This window comes from Antechinus flavipes, chromosome 3 (assembly GCF_016432865.1).
Source record: "Antechinus flavipes isolate AdamAnt ecotype Samford, QLD, Australia chromosome 3, AdamAnt_v2, whole genome shotgun sequence".
Lineage (NCBI taxonomy): Eukaryota > Metazoa > Chordata > Mammalia > Dasyuromorphia > Dasyuridae > Antechinus > Antechinus flavipes.
This window is the reverse complement of record NC_067400.1, coordinates 578584818-578599216: the sequence shown is the minus strand read 5'-3', so window position 1 is coordinate 578599216 and position 14399 is coordinate 578584818. Positions and strand designations below refer to the sequence as shown.

Below are 14399 nucleotides of genomic sequence, written 5' to 3'. Positions count from 1 at the left end.
TTCATTGATACCTTTAGTCTTTATTAACCACCATCCCTACCCATTCAATAGTAGCAGTGGAGGTGATGGTGGTATTAGTAGTAGTTGTTGTAATAGTAATAGTAATAGTAGTAGTAGTAGTAGTAGTAGTAGTAGTAGTGGTTGTTGTTGTTGTTGTTGTTGTTGTTGTAGCAGTAGTAGTAGTAGTAATAGTAGTAATTGTGATAGTAGCAGTAGTAGTAGTAGTAATAGCAGCAGCAGTAGCAGGAGAAGGAGAAAGAGGAAGGAGGAAGAGGAGAAGGAAAAAGACGGGGAGGAGACCCAATCTAATCAGAATGAGGAAGAATCAAATTGGATTAGGGGATTATGATCCTGGAGTGGGGGACACGGCACTCTAGGAACTTCCCTGGCTCTCAGATGAAGTGAAAGAGAAGTCCAGATGAAAGAGAGCCCTTGGGGCTTAGTCCCTACCATGTCCGTTATTCCTGATCTCCTACCACCACCAGGAGGCTTCCCCAACCCCATTTTTCTCTGCCACTCCTGACCGCCCTCACCTCTGTCCCTATCCAAATCCCTCTTGGTCTCATTTGCATTTTCTCTCTCACCACATGGTCTTGGCCCCCATGCCACCCACTCCTATTAGACCTCTCTGTTCTATCCCTCTTCTCTATTGTTCTTCAATTTATTCCATTTCCTCTTTCTTCTCTGTTCTAATTCGCACAGGACCCAGTCCTTTCTCCTCCATTCTTGATTTCCCTTCCATTTCTATTTCTCTCTCTAACCTTCCCCTCACACATTCATTCCTCTCCAGTGGTCTGTTCTTCTCCCTCCCATACCCCTCTCCCCCTTTGAGTTCCGATCCATTGTCCCCTTAGTCTTCAATACCTTCCAGCCTTCCCCCATGGTCTCCATTCTGTTTCTCCCTCGACTGTCAACAGCCCTTCCCCATTGGTCCCGCATTCATTCTATTACTCCCGCTGGTTCTCGTTCCGTTCCATCCCTGCCTGACTCCCGTTCTACGCGCACCACCACGTCAGCCCCGGTCCGTTGGTGTCCGTCCGGACCTCCCGCAGGCCGAGCAGAAGCCCCCGCCATGGCGCGGCACCGGCGCCCAGGCCGCAGCCCCCCAAAGCCCGCAGCTCCCCCTTCCAGCTCCCTCTGGAGCCTGGCGCTGCTCCTGGCTCTCCTCGGGGTCGCTGCCACTGCTAGCACCTGGGGCTTTGCGGGCTACCGAGAGGCTCAGGCGAGGGCGCAGCGGGTCAGCCCCAGCCCCGGGAGCGGGAGCCATGACCGGGGACATCCGGGCTGGGATCGGCGTCCTCTCGGGTCCCCGAGGCAACCTGGAGACCAGTCCTGGGCACTGGGTGGGACCAGGGTTTCCAGGAACTCCGTCCCACGCCATCCCCGCCACAGCCCTAGCACCTCACCCACGCCCCCTTCTGCCCAGCCGGAAGCCCCGAGAAGCTCCAGCCCTTGCCTCGAACACCCACTGAGGCTCTGTGATCCTCCCCAAGTCAGACAGCATAGTTTTGGCGCCAGTTTCCTCATCTGTAAAATGGGATTGATAATAGGCACCAACCTCCCAGAGTTCTTGTGGGGCATCTAAAGAGATGCTTAAAACTGTAAACTGTTAGTTATTACTATGTATGTAAAATGAGTTTCAAAGTGATCTTCTTATTGCTATTATCATTATTATTATCGTTATTGTCTGTCTCCCTACTCTAATTCAGGAGGCAGTACTGAAGTCTCTGGGGACCGAAGGCCAATTCCTGTTCGCCTCTCTGGACACTGACAGGGACTTGTCCATCAGCCCCGAGGAGTTCAGACCCATTGCTGAGAAACTAAGGGACATCAACAGAGACTAGAGGTGGATGGATGAACATGAGGGAAAAGGAAACATTGTCACATCCTCTTTACCTAAAGCTTCATTTTCCCATCTGAGGAATATCCCATCTCCCCGCTGAGGACAAATGAGAGGACTTATGAGATCATCTCTGGACCTAAATGCTGGAAATCATTATCAATGGTCACTATCACTGAGGAAAGAAAGTAATCATGTTGGAAGAATCAAGGCAAGCTAATGACTAGTTTTCTCAGATCCTCAAAGCTCCTTTTGTCTTAGGTTTTATTATGATCTCAGCTGCTCTCACAAAATGGAATTTCAGATACTTTTATGATTGCAGTTTACAAATATGTAAATAATAAAAGCTTTGGAAGTGAGATAAGTATAAATAGGACCTCATCTGTATTCTTTCCCACAGTCCTGGCGTGGGAACAACATAAAGGAAAATGTAGAATCCTAGAGCAAGAAAGGGACTTCTTAGAGTTTCATATGGTCTTGATATCACATTTCACAGTTGAGGAAACTGAGACCCAGAAAGAAACATAGAAGTCCCTTATAAGAGAATTTCATTCACCTGTGAACCATCATCTGAGTCAGTGTGATACAATAGCTTAAAGCTCCGATATAGACTCCAAAAGACTTGGATTCACATCCCACACTAGCTGTGTCATTCTCGGCAAGTGACTTAACCTCTCTGAGCTTCAATTTCCTAATGTTTAAAAAAGGAAAGATTAGACTTAGAACAAGAACGTTGGGAGACAAATGTTTTACAAAGCCTAAAACTCTCTTTAGATATATGAAATATTATCATATATTCTTTCTCCAACTGAGAGGCAATATGTTTTAATGGATAGAAAACTGACCTCCACGCACAAGAAAATCTAAAAGTCCTGCTTCTGACAGACAGATCCAGGCTATATGATTCTGGGTGAGTCACTTTTCAGCATGCTAGGAATCTCTGTAAGATGACAAGTTGCAAAGAAAGTACTAGGGGAGGAAGCTAGGTAGCCGGATGAATTGAGGATCATCTGAACTCTAATGCAACCTAGAGACTTCCTAGCTGCGTGACAAGTCATGTCACTACTCTCTGCCTCTGTTTCCTTAACTGCAAAATGGAGATAAAATTGGTGCCTACTTCTCAGGATTTTGAATATAAAATGACATGATATTTGCACACACTATATAATTGCTAGCTGACATTATTAAGATTACTTACTCCTCATCCTGGAGTTCTCTACACCAATGAAGTGACAGGCCTAGTCTTTCTATGTGTTCCACTTTCTTCTTTACCCATCCCTACTCTACCTTTAAAAAAATAATAAACTAAAGCCTAAAGGGGGGAGGACATGCCCAAAGACATAGTCATTTACCATGCATTCACAAATATTTGCATTTACATTCCCCAAACATTTCCCTTCTGCGTGCTTCACTAAGGAAAGCTAAGACATGGTTCCTAGGATCCTGGCTCTTACAGTCCGGTGGACAATCCATTAGTGACAGGCGGCTCCCCCAATTTCTTCCATATTAAGAAGTTGGACTAGTTCTCAACTCTCCTGACTCCTATTTTGAGTAGTTTTTCAACTATATCAAGAATAATGCAGACTTTTAATTTTTATTTTACAATTTGGGTTCCTATATTAGAAGTGGCTAATAGCATAGTTTGAATTTTGCCCCAGATACTGCTCCAGATAGTTTTTCAATCTGGGCAAGGTCCTTAATCTTTCTCAGCCTTCGTGTCCTGATCTGCACAGTGGAGATAAAAATGGCACCTTCTCATGAGGACATTACAAGGATCAAATGAAAATATAAGTTGATCACTTTGCAAACCTGTTTCTGTTGATCTATTGTTGATTTTCACAAAGGTCTCCAGGTAGTTGGATAATAGGCCCATTTTAAAAGTGGGAGAATTGAGGTTGATGTGACTTCAGGAAATTCATTAATGTGCTCACAATTCATAAGTACCCCCACAAAAGATGGGAGTCTGGGCATTTAGCCCTGGAAAACATGAAACAGCAGCATAATGTTGGTTAGAACAATGTCAGGGAGGCTAAAAGCAGAAATGAGCTAAGAATTGGGGAAAATGATACAGACCACAAACAGGATTTTCTAAGCTCTGTCCTGGCTAGAAAACAAGCAAGAAAGGATTAGAATCATTGTCTGGAAGGTGTCACAACAACTAGCTCACCTTTCCAAGGTCTTTTCAGGTCACAAGGTATCTTGCTCCCAATAATATGGCAAAGGATGACCTAAGGAAACATCTAGATGACTCAGCTTCTCTTGTGCTCCTTTTCTCTGTCAAGGATGATCACTGTTTCAAAAAGGGGAAGGACTAAAAGATTTCAGGGGAAATTGAAGTCCAAGATAAAAGAAAAGTTAGTAAGAATATACCTATGTGTACTAAAGGAGCTGGGGTCAACTGACTCAGCCCAGTACATCACAGGTTCTGGAAGAGCCTGTAAATGTCTTTGTTCACACTAAACTCAAAGGGCTTTAAAACTAAGCATACATATCCTTTGATCCAGCAGTGCCATTATTGGGTCTATATTCCAAGGAAATCATAAAGGAGAGAAAAGGACCCACACCTGCAAAAATGTTTGTAGAAGCTTTTTGTGGTAGCAAAGAATTGGAAAATGAGTGGATGGCCATCAATTAGGGAATGACTGAATAAGTTATGGTATTCTATTATTCTATTAGAAATGATGAGCAAACTGGTTTCAGAAAAGGCTAGAAAGACTTATATGAATTGATGCTGAGTGAAGTGAGTAGAACCAGGAAAACATTGTACACAGCAACAGCAATATTGTATGATGATCAACTATGATGGACAGTTCTCTCAGCAATTCAGTGATTAAAAGCAATTCCAATAAACTTTGAATGGAAAATGCATCCACATCCATAGAGAGAATTGTGAAGACTGAATGTGGATCAAGGCACACCATTTTCACCTTTTTTTGTCTTTCTCATGGTTTTTCCTTTTTGTTCTGATTTTTCTTTCCCAGAATGTCTCATATGGAAATATGTTGAAAAAGGAATGTGCATGTATAACCTGTATCACATTGCTTGCTAGTGGAGATGGGGTAGGGTGGGGTGGACAAAAGGGTTTAGAATTCAAAATCTTACAGAAATGAATGTTGAAAAACATCTTTACGTGCAATTGGGAAAATAATATACTATTTAAAACTTTTTAAAGTAACTTGTAAAAGATAAGAATAAATAATTTAAAGAGGAAATAAATATCCTTGCTTAGCTGCTGAAGGTATTCTCCAAGGAATCTCAAGACTGAAGTCAACCAAATGCAAATTGTGTGTGTGTGTGTGTGTGTGTGTTCACACATGTTCAAGTTTAATTTACATTTTCAGGCAATTGGAACTGGATCTGGAATACTCCTGGAAATATTCCAATCTTCAAAAATGGTCTCTATAAAGCAAAGATCTCATCATTGTACAAGAGACTCTGGGTGATCTGTGATCACTCACAAAAAATAAAGCAATTACTTGTAGGCAACATAGGTTCCCTAAAAATGTATATGTAACTGAGAAATATTTAATCAAACAAATAAAAGTTATTTTATAAAAGATGTAAAAAAAATCATGCCTAATTAGTCACATGGATCTCTTTGATGATTATTAGATTGTGCTGCAATAGTAGTAATGATGAAGGTGAGGGTTGAGGTAGAAGGGGTAGGAAGAGTAGTGGTAATAACATTTATATAGCACTTAAAGAGGCTATTTTTATATAGCCCAAAAGTGGGATGGGAGATGGACTGGTAGAAATGAGGATACCCTAACCATCCTAAACTACTCCCACCTCATCCCCATCCAGAGGGAGGAAAACAGACCTAATATCTCATGATTCCAAATTCCTGAGACTATTTGGATAAATAAGGGGTCCCCAGATTGCCACTTGATTCCTCTCCTTTTCGTTTATGTTTAGGAATCCTTTTCCTGGTTAGCTTCTTCTCAGTGGGGTCAAATTGAGACCTCTTCTCCTCCACATTAATAAGTGTTAACACTTCAGGACATGGACACATAATGTTCCATTCTGGCCCTGGTGGGGCTTTGTGAGCAGCTAGGTAGTACAAGATAGAGTACTGGGCTTAGAAACAGGAACACCCTTCTTTTTTAATTCAAATCTGACCTGACACTTTCTAGCTGTGTGACACTAGACAAGTCATTTAACCCTGTTTGTCTCAGTTTCTCATCTGTAAAATGAGCTGGAGAAGAAAATGGCAAACCATCTTCAATGTCTTTTAGCTGAAACGCAGTACAAAGGAGTAAAGGTGCTTAAAAGGCTCAGCCAAGCTAGTCAGGACCAGAGCTCCTCCAAGTGGTAACTGGGATGATTGCTATTGAGCCAATAAACAAGCCTTTTGTAAGAAGCTAATCTTCTCTGTTATCCACTGACTGCCACCCTTATCCCAAGAGACTGTGCTAAGTCCTTACATACTGAAAGAGAAAGTCCCAAAGATATGAGATAGGGGATCAGATCATGCATTATTTTGGTTGTTTAGAGCAGGGCTTCTTAAACTTTTCCCAGTTGTGACCCTTTTTTGCCAGGTATTTTTTTACATGAGCCCAGGGAAGTAGGTATATGAAATAGGAATAAAAATTTACTGCTAATCATAATTTCACAATCCTCGCATGCAGTTATGAGACCCTATATGGGGTAATGACCACAGTTTAAGAAGCTGGTGTTTACATGTGTATGTGTGTGTGAGTTCACACTGATCTGATTTCTGTATTACCCATCTTCTTCAGATCAGGGGAACTTAAGAGATAAAGCTCAGTCCATAACTATTTTCAAAAAAATATGTATTAACCACTGTACTGGATGTTGGAGATAAAAGATGAAAATGAAATAATCCTTCCCCTCAAGAAACCTACATTCTTCCAAGGGAGACAAGGCAGCTTAGAAACACCACCTCTCCTTTCCTACTGAAGAGGCTTTTGGCTCTAAATCCTGGATTTCCCCTTTCTAGACCCCTCATTGTGACAACCACAAAAATGGGCCAGATCTCCTTACTCTTGCTATCTCCATACCTAACCTGGGCTATCCCTTATAGAGTTGTCCATTATAATTCTACACAACTTCCCCCTTAACACTTTCATCAGTGAAAAGCCAAAGAACAAAAGAAAACTCTCCCTGTTAGTGCACAGAAAAGGAGTCTCCTCATTCTGTTAGGAAAAGAATCTGTCACAGGTTGCCATGGGATAAATGAGTTATTCTCCATTTGAGGAAATAAGTGACTGGAAAGGAAAGTTGAAGGTGAGAGCAGAGTACGAGTGATCCATGAACCCCATGAAGAGATTTCAGAGAGTTCTTAAATTTGAATGGGAAAAATTACATCTCTGTTTCAACATAATTATTTTTCTTTGTATTCCTATGAATTTTATTATCTTCATTTGAAAACACAATGCTGAGACGCTCCAGGTCGCTAAAATGAACTACTGATGCAAATAAATCAAGAACCCTTAGAGACTTCTTTTTCTAATGTTTTTCCAATTACACACAAAAATATTTTTAACATTGGGGGGGGGGTCATTTAATTTTGAGTTCTAAATTCTGTCCTTCCCTTTTTTCTCCTCCTTCCTCATAGAGGAGACAAGCAATTTGATATAGTTTATATATGTGCAATCATTCAAAATATATTTCCATATAAGTCATGCTGTGAAAGAAAATACAGACCTCCCCAAAAAAATAGGAAAGTAAAAAATAGTATGCTTGGATCTGTAGTCAGATTGCATCGGTTCTTTCTCTGGTAGGGGACAGCATTTTTCTTATCATAAATCCTTCAGAACTGTCTTGGATCTTTGTGTTACTGAGAATAGCTAAGTCATTTACAATTGATAATTGTACAGTATTATAGTTATTGTTGTACAGTGTTCTCTTGATTTAGCTCACTTTATTTTGCATCAGTTCATGTAAATCTTCCCAGAAAACAGGGACACTGATACATTGTTGGTGGAATTGTCAACACATCCAGCCATTCTGGAGAGCAATTTGGAACTATGCTCAAAAAGTTATCAAGCTGTGCATATCCTTTGATCCAGCAGTGTTTCTACTGGGCTTATACCCCAAAGAAATACTAAAGAAGGGAAAGGGACCTGTATGTGCCAAAATGTTTGTGGCAGCCCTGTTTGTAGTGGCTAGAAGCTGGAAAATGAATGGATGCCCATCAATTGGAGAATGGCTGGGTAAATTGTGGTATATGAATGTTATGGAATATTATTGTTCTGTAAGAAATGACCAGCATGATGAATACAGAGAGGGTTGGAGAGACTTACATGAACTGATGCTAAGTGAAATGAGCAGAACCAGGAGATTACTATATACTTCAACAACGATACTGTTTCAGGATGTATTCTGATGGAAGTGGATCTCTTCGATAAAGAGAGCTTTAATTGATCAAGGATGGACAGAAGCAGCTACACCCAAAGAAAGAACACTGGGAAATGAATATAAACTGCTTGCATTTTTGTTTTTCTTCCCGGGTTATTTCTACCTTCTGAATTCAATTCTCCCTGTGCAACAAGAAAACTGTTCAGTTCTGCACACATATATTGTATCTAGGATATACTGTAACCTATCCAACATGTAAAGGATTGCTTGCCATCTGGAGGAAGGGGTGGAGGGAAGGGGGGAAATCAGAACAGAAGTGAATGCAAGGGATAATGCTGTGAAAAAATTACCCTGGCATGGATTCTATCAATAAAAAGTTATATTAAAAATAATTAATTAATTTTAAAAAAAAGTAAATCTTCCCAGGTTATTTTGCAAGTCCCTCCTGTTTGCCATTTCTTATAGCACAATAGGATTTCATCACAATTATATACCACAACATGTACAATCAATCCCTAATTGATGGGCATTGCCCTCAGTTTCCAATTCTTTGCTACCACAAACAGAGCTGCTGTATATTTATACATATAGGTACTTTTTAAAATCTCTTTGGAATGTAGACTTCATGGTAGTATTTCTGGGTCAAAGCAGTTTTATGACCCTTTGGGCATAGATCCAAAATTACTCATAGTAGAGGATTCTATAGCTATTTGAGCCAAGAAGAATTACAAATTACTTTATTCCTGTTCTGTTTTTTAAAAGACTTCATCATTATTTAGTTGATCATAAAATCATATTTTTATTACTTTCCTAGGTCCTCAATCATTTTTTTCTTCATATTTTTTGCCTTTATTTTCTCTAATTCTATAAGGTATGCCCTTGATATAGTTAGGTGACACAGTGGAAAGAGTGCCAACTTTAGCGTCAGGAGGACTATCTTCAAATCTGGCCTCAGATATTTATTAGCTGTGTGACCCTGAGCAAATCATTTAACCCTGCTTGCCTCAGTTTCCTCATCTGTAAAATGAGCTGGAGAAGGAAACTGGCAAACCACTCCAGTATCTTTGCCAAGAAAACTCCAAGTCTGGTCACCAAGAGTCAGACATGATTGAACAAGAACAACAAATGCCTTTAATAATTTGATTGCTATAGTATTACATCTATGGATTAATTTATCATTTTTAATACTTTGGCATAGCCAAGTCATAAGCAATGAATATGTGTGAACTTATTTAGATCTTCCCTTGTTTTTATGCATAGTTATTAGACTTTTAGTCTTTTGTTTGTTTGTTTCTGTTGGATTTCTCATGCTCTGGTAGTGAATGTTAAGGTTATCCAATGAGATCTAGCTACAATCCTAAATAGGCCCTTGGAAAATCATTTTTAGAACTCTCTATTCCTCAAATAGTCTGGAAGATGTAATCTAATCCAGAGCCTTTTAAATTTTTTCCATTTGCGAGCCTTTTTGCCCAAGAAATTTTTATTTGACCTTCAGAATATAGGTATATAAAAAGTATACAAATCAAACATTTACAATTTCACAATGCCCACATTCAGTTGTGAGACCCTAAAATAGTGATGAAACACAGATTTAAAAAGCTGCACTCTTGTCAGTCAACCAACAAAAATTATTAAATACTTACTATGCTCAAGGTATTGGACTAGATGCTGAGGAATCAAAGAAAGGGAAAAAGTCCCTATTATCAAAGAATTCATGTTCTTTTGATGAAAATAAGATGCAAAAACTATGTACATGCAAAATATATACAGAACATGTGGGAAGCAAACTCAGAGAGAAGGCACTAACTTTGAGGGGGACTGGGAAACACTTCTTGTAAAAGGTGGGATTTGGGATGAGTCTTTTTTTAATTAAAGTTTTTTAACTTTCAAAAGATATGCATGGATAATTTTTTAACATTAACCCTTGCAAAACCCTGTGTTCCAGTTTCCCCCCCCCTCCCCTAGATAGCAAGTAATTCATATATATTAAACATGGTAAAAATATAATTAAGTCCAATATATGCATATATATTTATACAATTATCTTGTTGCCCAAGAAAAATCAAGTCAAAAAGGAAAAAAATGAGAAAGAAAATAAAATGCAAGCAAACAATAACAAAAAGAGTGAGAATGCTATGTTGCAATCCACAATTAGTTCCCACAGTCCTCTCTCTGGCTGTAAATGGCTCTCTTCATTACAAGGTCATTGAAACTGGTCTGAATCGTTTCATTGTTGAGAAGTATTATGTTGATCAGAATTGATCATCATATAGTCTTGTTGTTGCTGTGTACCATGATCTCCTGATTCTGCTCATTTCACTTAAAATCAGTTCATGTAAGTCTCTCTAGGTCTCTCTGAAATCATCCTGCTGATTATTTCTTACAGAGCAATAATATTCCATTAACATTCATATACCATAGCTTATTCAGCTATTCTCCAACTGATGGGCAGCCACTCAGTTTCCAGTTTCTTGCCACTACAAAAAAGGGCTGCAACAAACAGTTTTGCCCATGTGGGTCCCTTTCCCTCCTTTAGGATTGAGATGAGTCTTAAAGGAAGCCAGGGAAGCCATGAGGCTGAGATAAGAAGGGAGAGAATTTCTAGACAAATGAAAAGCTAGTCGAAATGAACTAAGGAGAGAGATGAAATGTCATATGTAGAAAGCTAGTATTTCTGGATCTTAGTCTTCAAAATATTTTTGCAACCTGGGGTTCAAGCTTGTTTGCATAGGACTCTCCTCATTGGTAGAGAATTAGAAGCAGAACTGGCAAGAGCTTGGAAGAGATATTCTCAGTCTTCTATTTCTGATGAATCACCTCATACTTGAACTATTGCAGAAGTTACTGGTTGAGCTCCGTCTCAAATTTCTTTCCACTCTATAATGCTACAGTGATTTTTCTAAAGCACAGTTTGGCCACATCATTCCAAACTCTAGATATATAGATATAGAGATAACTATTCTGAATAGAGATCTATTCTGAAGATCAAATAAAAATTTCTTGGGCAAAAAAAGCTCACAAATGGAAAAAATTTAAAAGGCTCTAGATTAGATTACATCTCCCAGACTATTTTAGGGATAGAGAGTCCTAAAAGTGATAGATATATAGATATCTAAATATAGATATCTATATCTATATATAATGCTCTTTTAAAGCCCTTCACAACCTGGACCCATACTATCTTTCTAGTTTTCTTGAATTTTATACCCCTCTATGCACTTGGACCTAGGATTGATATAGACATCTGGTCAGCAGTTCAGAACCCCTGAATTCAAACACTCCATTATCCTTAGGCTTCCACATAGCAGAGAAGCAGCAACCACATCCCTCCCCTCACTTCTTCCTTCCCACCAGCTTCATTCTTTTGCATTTCTTCATCATATTCCCGCCACTGGGTGGTGGGAATTTCTTCTCCCTCACTTTTCAGCTTCCATTTGTGTGTTGTCTACTTTGCTTATATTGTAGGTTTCTTGAAGGCAGGGTCTGTTCAATGCTTAACAGTTTGTTTAGTTTTTTTTTTCCAGTCTCCAACTTTTCATGATCCCTTTTGAGGTTTTCTTGGCAGAGAAATTGAAATGGTTTGCTGTAGAGAGCTTAAACTCTTGAGTTGATGTACTGAGGTCGGTTTGAGCATTTAAGGCTAATTACCAGTTGGACAATACTCTATGGGTATATGCTTGGAAAATGGTTCTTTCCACTATCCGTGCTGGCTCAATGATTGGTGTATAGCGGATTGGAGGAGGGACTAGGGGGTGGAGTAAGACAAGCCAGAGTCACTTTTTGCCGTAGCTGAGGGAGAAGGCAGTCACAGAGATTTTGCTTCCATCCTGTTCAATCCTGCATCTAAAGACCAAGAATAAAGACTAAGGATTTTTGCTTATCCTGACTCCAGCTGATTCTGGGGTGTCTGGGGTGCTAGTGCTGTCGTCACAGTTTGCTATTTCCTTCTCCAGCTCATTTTCAGGTGAGGAAACTGAGGCAAACAAACATTAATTGAAGAGTCTGAGGCTGGATCTGAACTCAGGAAGAGGAGCATTGAGGTGATGCAGTGCCAGACTGGAATAAGAAAACTTTCCTAGGCTTAGCACATTGCCTAGCTTGTGATAGGCACTTAATTATTGTACCCTTGGCACTTAATTCAGTCTGGCAAATAGTGAGCCCTTAATGTTTGTTGGCTGACTGATATTCCATTTTTACATAGCTCTACTTATTACCAAGTCCTTCTTTACATTACCGCAATACTTGCCTCCTAATTTCTACTCTTTGGTTCTGACATCTGTTAATCTACTTACTCCTTCTCCCATAGAGTAACCCTCTACATATTTGAAGTTTTTTTGTACTTCCTTGTCTTCCACTTTGCAAGATAAACGTACCTACTTCCTTTAATCATTTCTTTAATGGCATAATTCTGAGTCTCTTTTCCTTCTTCCCCAACAATCTAGTCTCCACTCCCCTGGATCCATGCTAGATCAACATCATTCCCCTTAACATGGGGTACCTTCCTTCCCTGCTTTCTTTACAGAGATGGAGGACTGTGAATCTTGCCTATCCTGTCACAGATGTTTCCTGACCTGTTTTCCCCCTTTTGTTTTTTAGTCTTCATAAAAAGGGATGTCTTCCTCCCTCCCACCCCCAGAAGGGGAGCTGTAGAAAGTTATATTCAGAAATAGAGGTGATGTAAAAACACAAGCCTTTTTTTTTCTTCACCAGCTCATTTTATAGGTGAGGAAACTGAAGCAAACAAACAGTTGATTTGCCCAGGATTACATAGCTAGAAAGAGTCTGAGGCTGGATCTAAACTCAGGAAGAGTTTATATATAAGATTTTTAAATGTGGTACCTAGACCTGTCAATACTACAAGTTATTTGTTAATTTTTTATTTTTATTTTTATTTCTCCTCAAATGAATCATCAGTAATAAGAAGTGATCAGGGAAGTTGAGTCTCTTCCACTTTTCAAGATAAACATTCCTGCTTCTTTTAACCATTCCTTTAATGAAATAATTTCAAATTCTCTCCTCTTCTTCTCCACCAATCTAGTCTCTCCTTCCCTGGATCCATTCTAGAGCAACAGCATCCCTCTTACCATGTGGTGCCCTCCTTCCTTGCTTTTTTTTTTTTTTAACTGAAGTGGAGGTCTGTGGGTATGGAATTTTGCCTATCCTGTCACAGATCATTGCTTTACTGACCACTTTCCCCCTTTTGCTTTTTTTAGTCTTTATAAGAAGGGATGAATCCCCCCAGGAGGGGAGCTATAGAAAGTTATATTCAGAAATAAAGGTGATGTAAAAACAAAAGCTATTGACAAATATAAGACTTTTTTTAAAAGGTGGTACCTAGACCTGCAACACTATAAATTTCTTTTGTTAACTATTATTTCTCCTCAAATGAATCACCAGTAATGGGAAGTGATCAGGGGGTCTAAAGCATCTCCCAGTATTTATATAGCACAGTGCCTGGAGCACAATATTTGTATTTGACTGACTTAAATATATTGACTGACTCCCAAATGTATGATCCACAATATAAGAATGCCCTACACCCCTGTGCCCAGATCTTTGCTACCAAATTGGGGACAATTAACTTGCAAACGAAAGACTTGATGGAGATCAAAATGCTGCTCTCAGCAAGAGGGGGTCCGAGCTTTGGTCAGTGAGTGGGGAAGGGACAGAGACGTATGTACAGGCCCACGCTGAAACGGCCTCCCGACTCCTCCCCTGGAGCACTTCTAGACTTTCTTATTGAACCAGAGCAGAAAACGGTACTTCTCTCTTCTTAAACTGTCAATCTCCAATACGCTCCCCGCTTTCCAGTCAGCCTCTATCCACCCCACCTCCCCACCACCACCACGGCAGTCAGTGTCGGGCAAAACCCTTTTCCAGCTGTTCCTTAGCGATCTGGCCCGCCCATCTACAACCCGTAATGACTATCTCGTTCTTCCTCTCCCCAAATTGTCGGTCGGTCAGTCCTTGTCCATCCTTCCCCCCATTTTATTCAAGGATCCTGCCCCGCGCTTACCTGACTACCTCCACCTGTTGTCAATCACTCCATTCCGGTCCCGCCCCTCAAGCTGTCAGTCTGAGTCAGGCCCCGCCCCCTCCCTGCCTAGCCCCCCCCTCAGTCTCCACCTCTAATCCTCCACAGCTGTCATTCAGTCTCAGGGCCAGCCCCGCCCACCCCTCAGTCGGCCTTCAGCCCCGCCCCCGGCCGTTGGTCAGCAGTTGGAGCCGGAGCAGCTGA

At 40.3% G+C, this 14399-nt stretch overlaps 1 protein-coding gene across 1 annotated transcript; it reads left to right on the top strand.

Annotated features, from left to right (window-relative positions):
- Positions 1–322: 322 nt before the first annotated feature.
- On the top strand, positions 323–2211 carry LOC127555679 (selenoprotein N-like). The gene is made up of 2 exons (XM_051988187.1): positions 323–1237; positions 1710–2211. Exons 1-2 carry the CDS (start codon positions 881–883, stop codon positions 1842–1844), a joined length of 492 nt encoding a protein of 163 aa, XP_051844147.1. The 5' UTR covers positions 323–880; the 3' UTR covers positions 1845–2211.
- The last annotated feature ends 12188 nt before the right edge of the window (positions 2212–14399 follow it).

Excerpts from the sequence above, each read along its gene's own strand:
- LOC127555679 (XM_051988187.1), top strand. The coding sequence starts at position 881 with ATGGTCTCCATTCTGTTTCTCCCTCGACTGTCAACAGCCCTTCCCCAT. Across the intron at positions 1,238-1,709 it reads CTCAGGCGAGGGCGCAGCGG|GAGGCAGTACTGAAGTCTCT; the intron begins GTCAGCCCCAGC and ends ACTCTAATTCAG.